This window comes from Leuciscus leuciscus (genome assembly GCF_965113295.1).
Source record: "Leuciscus leuciscus genome assembly, chromosome: 13".
In the NCBI taxonomy this organism is placed as follows: Eukaryota; Metazoa; Chordata; class Actinopteri; order Cypriniformes; family Leuciscidae; genus Leuciscus; species Leuciscus leuciscus.
Window position 1 is genome coordinate 5,842,842 of NC_138737.1, and position 18,469 is coordinate 5,861,310.

General features: G+C 36.6%; 1 protein-coding gene across 1 annotated transcript in view; it reads right to left on the minus strand.

Moving 5' to 3' along the window:
• slc6a8 (solute carrier family 6 member 8) overlaps positions 1-18,469 on the minus strand; it is a 38,461-nt gene that overhangs the window by 9,417 nt on the left and 10,575 nt on the right. Inside the window, exons 2-7 of the mRNA XM_082189149.1 lie at positions 16,427-16,558; positions 15,599-15,863; positions 14,919-15,051; positions 11,016-11,150; positions 10,643-10,746; positions 9,503-9,627 (exon numbers count right to left, since the gene is read on the minus strand). Coding sequence (XP_082045275.1) covers positions 9,503-9,627; positions 10,643-10,746; positions 11,016-11,150; positions 14,919-15,051; positions 15,599-15,863; positions 16,427-16,558 — 894 coding nt within the window. The remainder of the gene's footprint in view (positions 1-9,502; positions 9,628-10,642; positions 10,747-11,015; positions 11,151-14,918; positions 15,052-15,598; positions 15,864-16,426; positions 16,559-18,469) is intronic.

The window sequence follows — 18,469 nt, forward strand, 5'->3', positions numbered from 1 at the left end:
CCGCAACTCAGACACACATACACACATACAGCACCAACGGAACAGAGAGAGACAGAACTGAATAAAAGAGAGAAAGAGAGAGTATGAGAGATAGAAGCACCTGGATGAGGTGAAACGAAGTGATAGCTTGTGGAAAAAAGGGGACGGAGGGATTTAGTTTGTTCCTATTTTGTATTGTTTTTGTTTGTTTTTTTACTGCTCCTCTATATTGAAGGCAGTTTTCAATTAGCCATTTAGTTGTTATTAATGTCTAGCATTTGTGCATTTCAGTCTAATGCTTTTCATTGGAGGTAGTGTAGGCGGTGTCTCATTAGAGGCCTGTAAGTGCATGTTAACACCGAGGGCGTCTAAATCTATCAGCGTCAATAGTCATCGGCTACAATACTGGTAAGTATCACAGCACACTGTTAGTTCACGGTCAGACAAATATAAAAAGCTGGTTAAATACAAATTTGAGTCTTGAGTTTGTCATCTGAAACATCTGTGTGTCCTAAAATATAAAAGGGACACAAAAATGAATAAATGTTAATGTAAACTAAACTGAGCTGGCAATCAAATGACATGGATTTCTGCATTTCCATCTAAAATTACTGTTTAACTATTACCTATTTTAATCATAACAGAAACAAAACTAAATACTGTACTTAAAGGGGTCATATAGTATACTTTTGATCATTTATTTATTTTATTTTATCATTTTATTTCCACTGATACTGCTTATAAAAAATGTTTTTGCAGCAAAATATTAATTGTTTAGTTCACGCTCATGATATAAGGGTTATTTTTTTGCTGGTTTTGCCTATAGGACTTCTATGTATGTTCCCTCTTTGCATGTAAAAAGAGATGCAAAGTTTCCAATGTGGATTTAAGCTGCTCCATCCATCAAAAACAGCCTCTTTGCAAAGCCTGCATTACATAGTGACAGATTTATAAAACATTTTGACTGTCAGAAATGAACAGTGATCAGTCGCTGTTGAGATTTTTCTGCTATACAAAACAAGAACAGCACATGGTTTAACATATTTTCTGTATATTTGACTCTAGTTAGCTCTTCAGGTGTTTAGGAATGATAGTATATATCATACTTTGTCATTATTACGTTATTATGACTGGATGTGCCATGTTATAAGCGTCATTGATGTGTCAGTTGTGTTGAGTTCAGAAAGAGTTATTTTTACAGCCTAGTTTTAATAGATTCTGGACTGGATTCTGACAGTTTTCATGAATAATCAAACCGATTTGTCAAAAGATCATCTAAAATTGAATTTCTCATTATATGACCCCTTTAAGAAACTGTAGAGGTGGGAAATTCATGCATTGCCAGCGATATATTGCCAATGACACACTGTTTTTACATGACTTTACAACAAATATGCCTGTCATGATAAGGAATTCTGTGCGGACAATTTTAAAGGAGCTATATGTAAGAATTTTCATGTATTAATCGCTTTTTGTATTGTCATTTGCTAAAGCTTGTAACGACACTTAAAAAACGAGAAAATCCAAAGGATGTGACGTTTATGTGAGCTCCCGAGAGCCTCTCTTCCTTTCATGAATGCTTATACAATGTTCAGGATAATACCTAAAGAACCATTCTGTATTGTAATTTCAATGTGTCACACAAAGAAAGGGGATTCATGCAAACTAGAGTCTCACATAGCCAGATCTACAGGGCTTGACAATAAGGACTGCCCGGTGTCAGCGTGAAAGACGCTCAGGACAGGTGATGGAATTGTAACTTGCTCGATCGCCAGAGCTGCGATGTCACGAAAGTTTATCATTTGAACATGTTTGAAGTCAGGTCAATTTAAACATTCACGCGATTTTTATCCATTCAGATTCAAGTGAAAGAAGCTGTGAAAGAGAACTTTCGCACACTGTTTTCTGTGTGTACACTCAAAGAGCCGAGTCTCACAGCTCTCAGTGTGTGTGCGCGCACAGAGAACAGCTCGCGAGTACTGGATTGAGCTCTCTTTTGCGTCTACTTGCACTTGAACGGAAAAATACACTCAACAAAGTGTCAAAATGCCCATCTTGGGAGTATGCACGTAAACACTATCGGTTATGTCTTACTTGAACGTAAAAAGATGAGAAAATGCATGTGTAACAGTATATTGGATCCATGCATTTGGTCTTAAAGTGACAGCAGCCTAATATTCCTGCTGCCGTCGGTGTCCTTTTAAATAAAATCAAACAAAAGACGAAGAGAAAATCACTCACTGCTCTTGACTGAATAACTTTTGTAGCTTTAACAAGGATTAATCTATTAATCCTTGTTAAATTAAGCGATTTTTAATCTTTATTTAATTTATTATTTCTATATTTAATTAATTATATTTTTTCATACAATCTATAGTAAAGTGAAGACTATGCAGTGTTATTTTATGTTTGATTATTCAGTTTCTATACCTGAATACTGTTAGACCTGAAAACATTAAAGCACTGTTTTTTTAGTTTTTTTTTGCATAACTAATTTTTTTTTTTTAGCTCCTTGTAATTAGTTTATTTGTTCAGTATAATAAAATAACACTGAAGACACACTTGTCTTCAGAAATGTTTTTACTTTATATTAGTTAGGCTAGTATTTTTTGCTGGGGTACTGAAATATGTAAAATAAATAATAAATTTCAACGGTATCTAAAATTTTTGGTGGCTTATTTATTAGAATAAAATGTTATATGGGTCAAAACAACAAAAGCAAAACTTTTAATTTTTCTTACTTTTAAAGAGTCCAGAGAAAATTTGGGCCCAACCAGGCCGGTAGAAAAAATTGTTAGCGTCTATTTAGTCTGAAGTCTCAAATATACTTTATAATCAAACTATTATAACAGAGTAATGTTAATTACCCTTACGGTGGCTGAGAGAGCTCAATGCGCTGCAACTGAAGGAAACATTTCCGTTGTGGTCTGTGCTATTTGCAGCGCGCTTCTGTATTTGGTTGTGTTGTGAGAATTCGGAGCACACGTGATGTAAAACTGATGATGTTTTCTTAATTTGAGGGTGTTTTTTCTATTTGCATGTGTTTTCCTCAGTTGCAGCGCGTTGAGCTCTCTCAGCCACCGTACACCTCATCCGTCGTCATGATGCCGATGAATTGCAGAGCTTGAGCAAACATATCCACATCACTGTGATCAGTTGCTTTCTTAACTGCTGCTTTCTCACCGCTGTCATTTTGTTATTGAGGAAAGCGCACAGCACATATTTACATATTCATTTGAACGTCGCTCTCAGCAGTGTGGAAGGAGTTGGGATGTTCATTAATAGTATATCGCTGCAAACGTATTTCCAAATTTTACTACTAATCGATGAGCGAAAAAGATAATTACAAGTATATAGGGGCCTGGAATCACATTCAGTCTCTTCTCACTTGTAGGCCTACGTTACGTGTGGACGAGTGCGAGCACAAGCAATAGTTGTTGGCTGCAGTTCAATTAACGGCCACCGGTGTCGCTAATAACCAGGGTTTCTGAATTCTACATATAGCCCATTTAATTGTCATTCAAATAATTGCGATTAATTGTCGTGTTCATGTCACTTACAGTGTAAGCCTAATATGTTATTGTTTTACTTGGAATTATATATAATGCAATAATAATATTATTATATAATAGGCCTATATAATTTAATAATAATAATATAATACAATCTGATTAAACCCACAAACCCTCATTTAGTATGAGGGATGACCTTTGACTATCTTTGTTTACTTTATTTTTTTTATTCTTTGACAAAATGTGATTGAAATTTAAACTGCACTATGATTGCGGTTATCTCAATTAACTTTGATTAGATCGAATAACCATGATTAATCGATAATTACGGCAAGCCTAACAACAAAATATTCCTTTTTTTAATTTGATGGCTGATAAATGAAACCACGATACAGGGAAATTTAATGGAAATACAAGGTGAAGAGCCAGAAGAAGGATGTGTCTTATACTAACATCAAGTGACTGTTCTATGAGATTCAACACTGAACTGCACTGAAGTTTTTGTGCTGACAAAAGTTTGGAGAATGTTAGTGCTAGACATTAGCATGTTTCTATTGTGTTGGGGTTAAAACAGACTGAGTTTACAGCTTTTCCACACTTTGGCTTTGTCTTTCAAGATGGATGACCCTAAATTGTGAAATGGCGCTAGGCTACGCTGTGCATGTCGGGCCTGCCTGTGTCGGCAGACGCTCGTAGGTGCTGACTTTAGGGCTGGGCTGTAGTAGTGGTGTAAATGCTAACATTAGATATCAGAGGTTTACCTGCGTTGGCAGACTGCTCCAGGACCCCTCTTGAAATCGAGATGTGCACATCTCAAGAGGCAAAGTTCCTGGTTAAATAATCCTTAAATTAATACTTAAATAAAGCCAAAATATAGATATAGAGATATAAATGAATATATATGAATCACAAGATATATATATATACGGGACTGAAGACAATCAAGGAAAACTAGTCAAAGCATCAAATTTAAGACGGGGAATCTGGTTCGCTTTCTAACTGTAACTGTTATCCGATTGTGTGCTGCAGGAAAATGAAAAATAAGAAAAAGCCACAAACAATGTGTCAATGGTTTCCTTCTCAAAGTTGTCTGGAAGTACAGCACATCACAACCCACTCGGACATCACAACACAAACCCACTGACACAAAAAAGGCTCATTTAGACCTTAGGATCTGTTTCTAAACATCATACTGACACAGACAACACACTAGAAGACAAGGACCAACACACACGCAGATGAGATTTCACACACTCTCACTCATTCTGACAGACACACATTCAAAACATGTCTGTGTGTGTGTGCATATGTGCGTTCTGGATGTATTCTTAAAGGGGTCACATCATATATTTTTTTCCCTCGTTTATAATGTTTTTGTTCTGAAAACATCATATTTCATGATTATTTTCATCTTTTTTTTTTTTTTATCAGTAGCAATAGTTTGGGTTTCTGATTCCTGAAATTCATGGATCCTAAAATGAAAATTTACAGCTGAAATTGTATTTGTTGTTAAAATGAATAACTTTGCAACATTAAGGGCCAGATTTACCAAACAGGGCAAATTAGCGTGAGAGCGCAAATCCATAAAAGTGCCGATGGGAGTGGAGAGTTCTGCAAAGTAAAGAACACGGACGCAGCCGGATAATTTCCATAATGAACAACGCAATCTACAAAGAACAGCGCAAATTAGCGTCTGGTTTAAGACATGCTTTTTTTTGGGTGGTAAATAATGGCGCAAACTAGCACAAACCTTAAAGGGATAGTTCACTTTGAAATTCATTTTTGGTATGTTTTAGCTTACCTCAAGGGCATCCAAGATGTAGGTGTCTTTTTTTCTGCGGTAGTTTCAATTTTGATATTTTTAGGTCAAACCGTTCTTGTCTGTCAGTCATATAATGCAGGTCTATGGTCACGGTCTCAAAACACAAGCACAGAGTCCAAATTAAAACAATTCCCCGTCGTCCAAATTAAACAATTCCCCATCGTAAGTACACATTGATGGCCTGAGACACGAAACGAGCGGTTTGTGTGAGAAAACGAACAGTATTTATATCGTTTTTACCTCTTATACGCAGACATGTCCGAGTGATCTGATCTGACGTGTACGCAGACTGGTGCATAGATATATACACTAGATGTCACCTTAAAGACATTCGTTCCAATGAACTGCCGTAGACAAAGCGACATCTAGTGTATATATATCTATGCACCAGTCTGCGTACACGTCACACACCAGGATGCGCGAGCGCCCTCAGATCACTCGTGGACATGTCTGCGTATAAGAGGTAAAAACGATATAAATACTGTTCGTTTTCTCACACAAACCGCTCGTTTCGTGTCTCAGGCCATCAATGTGTACTTACGATGGGGAATTGTTTAATTTGGACGACGGGGAATTGTTTTAATTTGGACTCTGTGCTTGTGTTTTGAGACCGTGACCATAGACCTGCATTATATGACTGACAGACAAGAACGGTTTGACCTAAAAATATCAAAATTGAAACTACCGCGGAAAAAAAGACACCTACATCTTGGATGCCCTTGAGGTAAGCTAAAACATACCAAAAATGAATTTCAAAGTGAACTATCCCTTTAAACCTTTACCATATTAAATCACTTTGCATGATTCATTTAAATACTCTCTCCTCCCATACGTTTTGCGTCTGAAAGGGAAACTCCTAAAAATGCATAAGGTCAGCCACAAAAATAACTGTGTCCTTGCCTTTTCAGCGCAAATTTTTCACTGTGTTTCTTTAGTAAATCCTGACAGTAGTTTTTTAACGCCAAAAGAGGATTTGCATCGCAGACGAAACACAATGAACGCTCTCATGTTATCTTGCATTTGGATGCCTGGTGTTTGTAAATGCAAAAGTGTGAGACACTTCCGGGAGGGAATTAAACCAAATCATTTTGATGACAGACTTTGGCTCAGGCATATAACAATGACCAAACCAACATTTGAGATGCTGTGCAATGAAACTGATCCTCTGGTTAGTCCAGTTATGCAATCACATCCTCTGTTGAGCAAAGCCATGTACATTTTTTGTTGCGCATTGAGAGATTTATAAACACGTTTTCAAACTAGTTTATGCGCATGTCTTCTTATTGGATGAAAAATGTTCCACCTCAATTGAGCATTTTTAGAATTTATGTGCATCTTAGCGTTTCCATCCAGTGTTTCTTTTCCCGCTAACCCAAAATTTGCATAAAAATAGGAGGATGGAAACATTGTGAAGCTGCTAAATAAATATTTACATTTACATTTATTCATTTAGCTGACGCTTTTTATCCAAAGCGACTTACAATTGCTATATATGTCAGAGGTCGCACGCCTCTGGAGCAACTAGGGGTTAAGTGTCTTGCTCAGGGACACATTGGTGTCTCACAGTGGATTCGAACCCGGGTCTCTCACACCAAAGGCATGTGTCTTATCCATTGCGCCACCACCACCACCAAATATGACTTGACTTGATTTAAATGCCATCTCTTCCATGTGTTTAAACCAGTCATGACTAGCTACATTCAATTTAATTAGTTAATATTTACATTAATATTAAACTTAACTTGGCATTACAAAAAGCCTAGTGAAAAAAGAGCAAGGACATGATTTGACCCCTTTAAAATTTGCAGTACACCGGTAGGATATCAACAACACATTAAAGCTGCGATATGAAAATTCATTAAATGCAAGGACGTGAGGGTCAACTTTGTATGAAGTCAGTGGCATCTTGCCAGGTTATTCAAAAATATTATCACTTCATAGTCATTTAGTCTTTCTGTGTGTCTCCTTCAGGCCAAGAACATGCTGTCCTTTACTGAGCCTCAACAAACCAGTGCACTGCTTCCGTGCCGCCGCAAGCTGAAACTGATTTTAAAATGACAGTGCTAATTTACTATGCAGGAGAAAGAGGAATACCATTTACACAAAATGGAGCTCAGCAACAATTGAAAAACTGTACAATTTTAAACCAGGTCTACTGAGGTTTATTTTGGGGCGGGGGAGGGGGGGGGGGGGGGGGGTAGTCTTAGATTTCTTAGATGCTTAGGAAGTTAAACTATTTAATTTTGATTAATTTAATTTTGATAACTTTTGTAAACATCAATGTTATAATTGAAATTTCATGCCCAAAGGTTCATTATGATATAGTTCATTTTACTGATTAAAAATCCTGTTAAATGCAAATGCATGCAGATGATGGACCGACGAGTCAGTAAATCTAAAGTTTCTATCAAATATCATATTTAGTTCTACAGAAAACACTGTTCGGTTTTCTAACAGCCAGATTGTAAAATTTTGCTTATTAAAATGACCAGGTTGTGTTTTTTTTTTTAAAGAGAACAAATGGTATTAGCAAGCCTTTATTAAAAGTAGTTTCTTAATAAAGCTTTAAAGGATTTAAATGTCACGAAATTATATCTTAATTATGCTAATGTCCATGTGTCTATAGAAAAGTTATACACAGTATGAAACAATTTTCTCTCAGAAATGAGTTGTAATAGTAAATTTCACAAATTAACAAGAAACACATTGAATTAAATGTGAAATTTTTAAATAGAAAGACTGAAACAGAATTTTCTAATAAAACATACTCCAATAACCGCTGTTTTCTTAAAAAAATAAAATTAAAATTAAATCAGTGTATGAAGAAGATGGCTAAAAAACAATAAATGACCTTCAGCTAACCGTCACTATTTGGATATTTAGTGATTTCCCGAAATCTTCAAAGGGAAAAACGATTATAGTGTGCATTTCTTCTTTGTGCAACAGATTTTATAAAGACATTTATGCATATATTTATTTTTTGTAAAAAAATACATGAATCTAGTGCCAATTCTGGAGGATGGTCATGTTATGTACAGATCATTAGTGATAACTTCATAAAAATCTATGTGACAGATGGCCTGGTATTCACACTTTAAATGTGAAACATGTAGGCCAATGTGTAATGAGCTACAGTAACACCTCTGCATGCGTGAGATGAGCCTATCCTGCACATCCTGCTCTGCATGCACAGATGAGAGATAAATTCATGCCGCATACTATTAGTCTAGTCTGTGATTTCTGTTCATTTGTATTAGAATGATCAGTATTTCACTATAGGTAACATAAACATAAGATTAGACTTGAAATGCCAATAAATGTCTGCTTTTATGTGTGCAAATTGAGGGATTGCATTCTGGGAATCATGTCATCCTCATAAAGTGTTTGTGTTCATGGAGGACACCGCATACAGGAAGAAGACTGCACTAATTGTGATAGCAAAAAGTCACAAACATACGCACACACACGTACGCACGCACGCACACACACACACACACACATACACCTTCATTCAGAACAGACACATTAACATTCACACACACACACACTATTCCACCCAATACAAAAATGAGTGACATACAGTTGTTAATTCATGAACCATTATCTGTTATTTACCATTATAAACTCATAACACACACAAAAAAGTATGCATACACACACAAACACACACACATAAAACGAACTGCTAATTGTCTGCTCCCTTTCACAGTAACATGACTAAGAGCAAATAGCATTGTGTATAAATATAAACACGCTCTTCATTGACGTTCTGTTTTCAGTGATATTGTCAAACCAACAATAAACATTTACAGTAATACAAAATACAAGTCACATGTCACACTGCATTGAAATTCATTTACAATAGAATATCGTCATCACAGCACATATGTTCATGACTCACACAATGCACGTTTCATTCATTTTCAGCAGATCTTTCTTGCATTAAATATTGATCTCATAAATGATTTACAAGAACCAGCCCCAGGTCAGCAATGCTTATGTGCACTAAAAACAAGTGGAAGTGAATTATTGAACACCTGCATTAAGAGGCAGGCCTGGTACTAAGATCAAGGCTGGGTGGCACACACGTGAAAAAGCTTTAAAAATATACATATGTTTGTCTTACTTTCCATTATAGTACATACATAATCTGTCACCTGTACTGAAGTAAATGACTGTAGACTCTTACCCGATTCAGCCACTTTAGAGATGTCCACACCTTGCTCAGAAGCCATGAAACCCAAGATGGAGAAGACCACGAAACCAGAAAAGAAACTGGTGCCACTATTAATAAAAGCCAGAACAAAAGCGTCCCTGAAAAGAGAAGAAAAACACATTAACTGCAGCTCGGTTGTGGCGTGTGTGTTAATGCCAGGTGGTTGTGGAACACATTTGATGAAGCACATGTACCGTATGCAAAGTTATAATCTTTATGCCATAAATGCATTCATAATGTATATTAATAATAATGCCACCTTACTATCAATTATATCTTCTCATAGTTATACATTAAAGAGTCTACTGCATTAAATAACATGATTTCATCATTTCAGAGATATCATGTTCTTTAATGCACAGAACCTTGGATTGGTACATAAAAAATGATCATAACTGTGGTTACATGCACTCATTTATTTAGAATTATTAATAATTAAACTATTTCATAATTAACTAAACCAATTATTTAAATCATTAGTACAATTAATTATTTCATACTTAAAAATAAAAAATAATTATACATATAAATTAATACAAATAAATCTATAAAATATTTAATGGAAATAGTTTAAAACAATAATTTGTAGTTTACTAATAACATTCACTTCTAATTGAACACAAATTTTTATCAAGAGTGAAAAGCGTAACACTTTAGTTTACAAAACTTCATAGTAGCCTATTCGATTAGTCTATTTTTTCTTATTTGAATAATGACTTAAAAATAGTGCAGAATCTTCATCAAAATAAATTCCACTTCTTACCAAACTTTGTTTGTTCAATATTTTTTTTTGAATTTTCAGGATTAAAAAAAGAAATCGCAGATTTTGAATGCATATTTATGTCCTGCCAAAGTGCTTTGTACATTAAATTCAAAGCAAATTACTGCTGATTCAGTGCATCTGCAAATTTGAGATCTATTAAAGTGAGAGGCTGTTTGCTCTTTGCCAGCCACACAATCCAGCTTCTTATAGCACAAAGTCAGGGCTCTCTGATTGGGTAAACGTACTAGACACAACGTCTTTCGAAAAGAAAACACACTGGGTTCAGAAAGATCGCAAGGCGACATAACAAAATGTGTCCTTGTCTGTTCAAGGCTGTGACGAAGACTTACTTATAGCAGTCATTGTTGAATCTGTTATAGCTGCCCAAGGCGGTGAGGGCTCCGAGCCCGATAGCGTAGGAGAAAAAGATTTGAGTACCGGCATCGATCCAGACCTGAGAGAGACAGAAAGAGTAATGGCAGTCAGACAAACAGATCCACCTCTGAATATGAGCTCAATGTGACTCCAGGTACTCTGGAGAGAGACATAAAAGTCAAGTTTAAAAGTGCTTAGAAACAGAATTAAAGTGTTGTGTATCAGACCGATAGTAGAGCGAGAAAAGTAAGAAAGAGTGAAGGGTATTGAATTTATTCATTTGGGTAAAAGCAGATGATTTCATCTAAAGAGAGGTATGAAGCTAAAGGAGAAAACTAAAAGTCTCACCTGTGCCTCTCCTAGCTTAGACCAATCAGGTTTGACATAGTACAAGATCCCATCATAAGCTCCAGGAAGAGTAACGCCCCTCACCAGGAGAATAATCAGGACCACATATGGGAACGTGGCAGTGACGTACACAATCTGTGAAAAACAAAAAATAAAGACACAGTCATTTTAACTGGTTTCATTGCACATAACTCGCTGCTTAGCTTATTAACTTATTATTTGCATTTGCTAAGGCTATTACTGTTAATATTGCTAATATTTTAGTGGGGTATTTGAAGCATAAGCATTAAACTTTGCCACAAACTCATCCTGCATCACATGTGGAACATCCGTGACCCTCAAGTCGTGTTTGTTGAGCAAAATTATGCTACTATTTCTCGAAAATATCAGAATTATTAAAACACTCTAGCAATGATTTTGCGACGTCCTGAAAACCATGATAGAGTGGTGTTGCACGAGAAAATTACATTAAATGTAAAAATCAAGTTTTCGACAATGTTATTTCAATAAACGTCCTTGTTTGCTAGTCGTGTACGTGCATTTAAGAGCATTTGCTAGACTGATCGTAGAAAGACACATACAATCTAGATAACATAATCTAGTTTAAGCCACATTATCTGTCGATTTATATCAGGGAATTTGCTGCATTGCATCTCTAAAATACTCTTTATCTCTCGCAGGTCTCAGCGAGGACAGTGTTAGTCACATGCTGAGCATTCTGTCATGTGAATAAAGCTGAGAAGCATGTACCGCACGTCTCACTGCCTTCTGTTATCAGATCATTGCTGATTTATTTTTTTATTTTTTTCTGCAAGGAGAGGTTTATTGATTCAGTGGCTGGGTCCAAACGGTGTGAACTTTGAACTCTGACAATATGAGACGGATTGTTATCAGGGAGCATTTAAATGAGACCGGCTCATTCCAGGTGTTGCTGGTTTATGGACTTGGCTCACAGTATGGTCTTATGAGGGCTGGCAGTCTTCAGTAATTGCTCCACATAGACAAATAAAAGTAGGACAGCCATTCTAGATCAAGCCCATCACATTAAAGCACTCCCCGCTCAGCCCCAGCTCTTCACAGACTTCAATTGTTCTTTCAAAACTCTCGCCTGAATTCCCTCAGGAAGGCGAGCTCAACTCAAAAAGTACAATGCTGCCCAGTTACGACAAAAACACGGTCACTGATTATGATGCGCTGTGGATAGTAAGTGCTTTTTGAATTCTCCACGTCATTCTAACATCTTTGTCTGTCCAAAGTTCAAAGCACCATGTCATCTCTAGTAGTCCTGACAAGAACAATAATGAATCCTGACATATAAATGAAAAATGCCCCAATTACCTCTCAAACGCATTGATCAATAATGATTGAGTCAGCCTATTACGATTATTTATAAAGGATCATGTAACACTGATGTTTGGAGTAATAATTGGTGAAAATTAAGCTTTGCCATCACATGAATAAATTCCAATGAAAAATATATTCATATGAATTATTAAAGTTATTTTAAATTGCAATTTATTTTGCACAATATTCCTGTTTTTTACTGTATTTACTGTAAGTAATGCAGTCGTGGTGAGCATAAAAGACTTCTTTCAAAAACATAAAGAAATTTACCAACACTAAACTTCTGAATGGTACTGTACAATACCACACCATTCAAAAGTTTAGGGTTGGTAAATACTTCAGGACTATACATTTGTATTTTAATAATAGATAGCTGTCTGATGCACAGCCGTTTAAATCAAACACTTCTACCGAAACTCCGTTACCAGCTCAGACTTTAAGATTCAGTCCATGCCGCTTTCAAGTGTCAATAAAGATGCAGAAATAGACCTGAACTAAAAATACTGTCAGTAAACAAACTCGGGTTTAATTCCCATGAGGCCCGTGAATCTGGGGTAATCTGTGCCCCGTAATAAATAATCAGATTCTGAAATAGCCAATTAGCTCACTGTGTGTGTGTGTGTGAGTGTGTGTGTGAGTGTGTGTGTGTGTGTGTGTGTGTGTGTGTGTGTGTGTGTGTGTGTGTGAGTGTGTGTGTGAGTGTGTGTGTGTGTGTGTGTGTGTGTGTGTGTGTGTGTGTGTGTGTGTGTGTGTGTGTGTGAGTGTGTGTGTGTGTGTGTGTGTGTGTGTGTGTGTGTGTGTGTGTGAGTGAGTGTGTGTGTGTGTGTGTGTGTGTGTGTGTGTGTGTGTGTGTGTGTGTGTGAGTGTGTGTGTGTGTGTGTGTGTGTGTGTGTGTGTGTGTGTGTGTGTGTGTGTGTGTGTGTGTGTGTGTGTGTGTGTGTCAGTTGTCTGAATGAGCTTGACGTTTACTCACAGTGTCCTTTGCATCAATGAAAAACTATGAATTTGGCAACTAAATATTTAACTAAATAAACAAGTTTAGATAACCTAAATTCCATTATTTATCTTCCTTAACTGTTTTACTAGAAACATTAAACCCTGCTTTGAACACACACAGGAGTAACACAGCGGAGGTATGTTGTAATACGAGAATGACCTTCTGCACAGCAATACGCAGCAGGAATAAAATGAAGTTATTATATTACTAAGGGCTCATATGATCCCGCCTCCCAGAGAGAGAATATGGCTGTTGGCCATTTGTACGAGCACCTTATCACGTCCCACTGCAGACACCGGCTCGTGACCGACCAATCTCAGAGTGCCTTCCTGACAAGGCACTTTGTAATATTCCCGCCACACCCCCATGGCAAATAATGTTGCTATGGCTACCTTTCTGCCTCACTTCAGCGCTACTGTGGCAAAGCAGCAGTGGGTGGAGCTATGCCAATCAAGGTTACACAAGAAAGTCACATTGCATTTGAGCTGAACAAGGGAAATGAAATAAGATGCATAAGATGCAGTCTTTGACATTATATTTTTATGAATTTATGTGAGGCATAATAACACGGTAAGATTACATAAGAACATATTAAATGACCTGCAGAGTGAATTAAAGTTAATTAAAGATTCAGATAAGATAAAAATGTTGGTTTCCTGAAATTACTAGGAATATACAGTATGCTCTGTTATCTAAACATATTGAGCTGTTAGTGAGCACAGTGGCACAGAGAAAGTAAGAAACAATTACTGCAGCGTTTGAAAGTCCAATTCATACTAGTGTATGAAAACACTAGTATTCAACAACACTAAGCAGCATTTGAGGTCTTTTCTTCAATCAGTGATCAGAATACAGTAATATTGTGAAATATTATTACTATTTAAAATAACTATTTTTTATTTTAATATATTATAAAATGTAATTCATTCGTGTGATTCATTCGCAAAGCTGAATTTTCAACATTATTACTCCTGTTTTCATTGTCACGTGATCCTTCAGAAATCATTCTAACATGCTGATTTGCTGCTCAAGAAACATTTCTTATATTAATATTTTCGTGTAAACTGTGATATTTTGTTTTCAGGATTGTTTGATGAATAGAACAATAGAAAGTACAAAAGAACAGGATTTGTTTGAAACATAAATATTTTGTAACATTATAAATGCCTTTATTGGTCGATTTAAGGCGTACTTGATGAATAAAAGCTTAATTTCTTTGAAAAACCAAACATAACTGACCCAAAATTTTGAATGGTAGTGTGCATTTAAAAATGTATCATCTCTTGACAAAACAGTAAGCTAGTTATTGTTAGTAGCTTGTAATGTAGCTAGCACTTTTTCCCAAAAGTAGCTTGACAGTAGTTTAACTAGTGGCTAGTAGCTTCCCTAATACAAGTGAACAATAAGCTCTGACTGTTATGTAACCAAGCTTAAGATGCAGTGCAGGTATTTGATTCTCTGCTGTCCACGTGACTGCTTTTACCTGTCTTCAAGGTTCATACGTGTTATGAGAAGCACTTAAGAAAGAAAGATAGATAGACAGAAAGAAAGAGTGTCCTCACCTTTCCTGTTGACTTCACCCCCTTCCACACACAGAAGTAAACCATCACCCACACGGCCATAAGACACAGCACCATTTCCCAGTTTATGACGCCTGGCTGGTCCAGCCCATCCGAGATGTTCAGAACCTTGTTCCTGAAATGGAGATAAACATTCATGAATGAAAGCACTGTGTAGCACTCACAAAGTTTTGCTTCATTGCAGGTTTTATTTTAATTTATAACTACCTAACTCATATGAAGCTTGAAAGTGATGACTTTCCAGAGGTATAGTCTACTGTCCCTGATGACAAGAAAACTAATCATGAGCCGTTATGAACGGTCAATCCATGTGCTCTGTGAACAGATGTCCTTCCAAATCTGAGATCTCACCAAATCTGAGAACCATAGCCATTATGAAATGCCTGTAGATTCATAAACCTCATACACAGATCCAGATTGAACAGGCAGCACCATGTGACCAAATGTAATGCCACGGGTTCATTATAGGCAGTGAGCGAATTATGTGTTTAACCGGCTCTGACATGTGGGATTAATTAACAGTAAATCAACATGTCCAAGTAAGAAAAGCAAGTTAAATTTTAACAACAAAAACACATAAATCTTGTAGAGAGTGGTTATTATATCAAAGGCATTTCAAATATTGCAGAGAGAAATGAATGGATTAAAAAACAATCACTCACTCCCAAAATTCAATAATAGGGGAACGCCCATTAGCAAGCTCTTCGCACGTCATGTTGCCAAATGTGTTGTTGCCAATGGTGCCGTTGTGGCAGTCGGAGTGGTGGAAGATCTCGATGCAGTTCTCTGAGTTCCATGGGTTGTCGCAGGTGGACCAGGGCAGCGTGGAATTGAAGGACTTTATTAAGTAGTAGAAACCCCAGGCAAGTACCATGATGTAGTACGTGTTACAGAAGAACACAATGACCATGGAGGCAAAGCCAAGTCCTAAAACAAACCAGTGAAAGACAGCATGAAACAGCACTCGCAATGCATTTAACTTGAATCAGTTAAAAATAAACCCCTTCAGGTGAACAGTATCCCTTATATAACATGTACTGATGAATCATGGATTCAGCCAGGAAATAGAGTCAAATTTGATTTCAACTACAGAACGGTATTTTTACTCTTTTCGTGATAAAATATGTATATCATTTTGAAATATATCTTAATACAAAGTCTAGATATTATGTGATATATATATTATGTACAGGCGATAAGATATTATAATATATTATACTGTATATAAATATAAAATATTGTATTATATATAATATTTTTGTATAAATGATCATATTTAATACAAAATATTACTACGCATAAAATAGCTACTTTTAATGTGTTCTATTTTAATTTATAATATAATACATTATAATATAATAAATATCAAATGATAATATATATTATAAAATTCAATTAAATAAAGAATGCATGTGCAATGTTTTAAGGAATAACCTAAAAAAGCATCATAACTAAAAAAGTAAGGTAATGCATAAAGATGTAGAGCAAACCTTTAAAAAGAGGGGCAATGTTCCACACATTGATGCTTCCAGCTTTCATAAACTGACCCAGCGCAATCTCCAGGAAGAATATCGGAATGCCTCCCAGAAATATGAACAACACATAGGGAATGAGGAACACTCCTGTGAACACACAGCAATAGAGAATGACAGAGAGTGATGTTAAAGACAACATGGAATGACATTCACAACCTAAGTAAAGTTATTGCATTTTGATGCAAGAATAGGAATAATTGTTAGAATAACATGCACTTACAAATCATTCACAATAAGACAAGAAATGTGCACTAAAGGCTCGATTTGAAGGTCAAGCACTTGATATGAAATACAAAGAATTGCATTTTCCATTCATTCGAGTCATAAGATGTCATAATGTCCAATAAAATAATACCTAGAAACATAAACTGAGGTCTCATGATGCATATAATGCCAATTAACCCCCAAAAAACAACGCAAGATTGGATTTTACACATCTTTAAAGTATTACAAAACAGGTGACCATTTTAACTGAGGGAATTATCAGCTATTTGTGCACAACACCTCCACATGTTGGCACGTCAGTTTGGATTTGACTGCTGCTGGCAGCATTAGCATTCATCATGTGGTCTGCGGCAGCAATAAACCTTCGCTCGACTGATCTGAGATTGACAGCCACAGTAGCGGCTTAGTGAGGGGGTTGGTCGCCGGTGTGATGCAGATTATCCACTGAAAACAGAGCTGGCATGCTCAATGAAAGTCTTGTTGACGTCACCCGCCAATCATCGGTGAGGTGACTGCAGGGGAGGATGGGTGTGTGTGACAGACAGAGAAAAAAAAGGATACGATGGAAAAAAAAGGCAGAGTGGGACGCAAGTGACATGCTTACATAATGCTAGCTCTGCAGGCTAGCTGCCTCATGGCCAATTTAGAACTAATGCAAGCCAGATAATCTAAAACAATAAAATAACAACAACCCCTGTTGCTAATTTAAAAACACTGATATGAATGAAGTGGCTTCTTTGGGAGCACTGCCCGGCTTCCATTCAGAAAACAACCGCTTTCGTTGGACTCGTGACTCAGAAAGAAGCCTTTTGATGAACTGCCTACAGAAGGAAGCGGCGAACACAATGTGCTGCACAGATCTCCAGACCGCAGCTGCTATGTGAGTCTATTCCTCTGTGAAAAAAAGGAAAAAATATGCATATGTGGGCTAGTGTCGGGTTGATTTGCAAACAAAAGAGAACACCATGGCAATGCCCCGTGAGCGGATGATGCATGAGAATGTGACTGCGGGTCAATGCGTGGACACGTACACAGCTACAGCGGAATAAAACAAGCGTGACTCACACACACACACACACAGTCTTGCGCGTACTGCAGTGGCTGACGTCGTGCGCATAGAGCACCTGACTCTGTGTCAGCGTGTGCTCAATTTAATGCTCTCAGAAAAGTGAGGAATCTTTTCAGCTCTTTCTCTTCCAATACTGTACATAAGACCAAGGGTTTCATTCCTAATGGTGGCTACTGAGTTAATTTAAGAGGAAGAAGGTACACCAGAAGTACACAGTGGTAAATAATCCCACATTGGGATTGACATCTTCCCAAAATGTAATACTAACTGATAATCAGCATTTTGATGTAGCATTTTCTGCTTGAGATCTCATGTTTAGAATGTTAGAATTGTTTTTGTTATTATTTAGAACTGATGTGGGTATTACCTGGTGCGTCACTAATCAAAAATCAATTACTAACTTTTTGTAATCACACTAAATTATTTTAAAATGTTTTTTTCTTTTCTTAATTTGTAACATCATAAATGTCTTTACTGTCACTTTTGATCAATTTAATGCACCCTTACTGAATAAAAGTATTAATTTCTTTAAAAAAAAGAAGCAATCTTATTGACCCCAAACTTTTGAGATTGTGATCAGAGTTGCCAAGTCTGCTTATGATACGTGACTTTGGGCTTCTTCTTTTTTTGCTAAGTCTTGTTCAATAAAAAAATCACGAACCATGTTTTTTGGGGGCTTATTCGTTTCTTCATAACGAATTTAC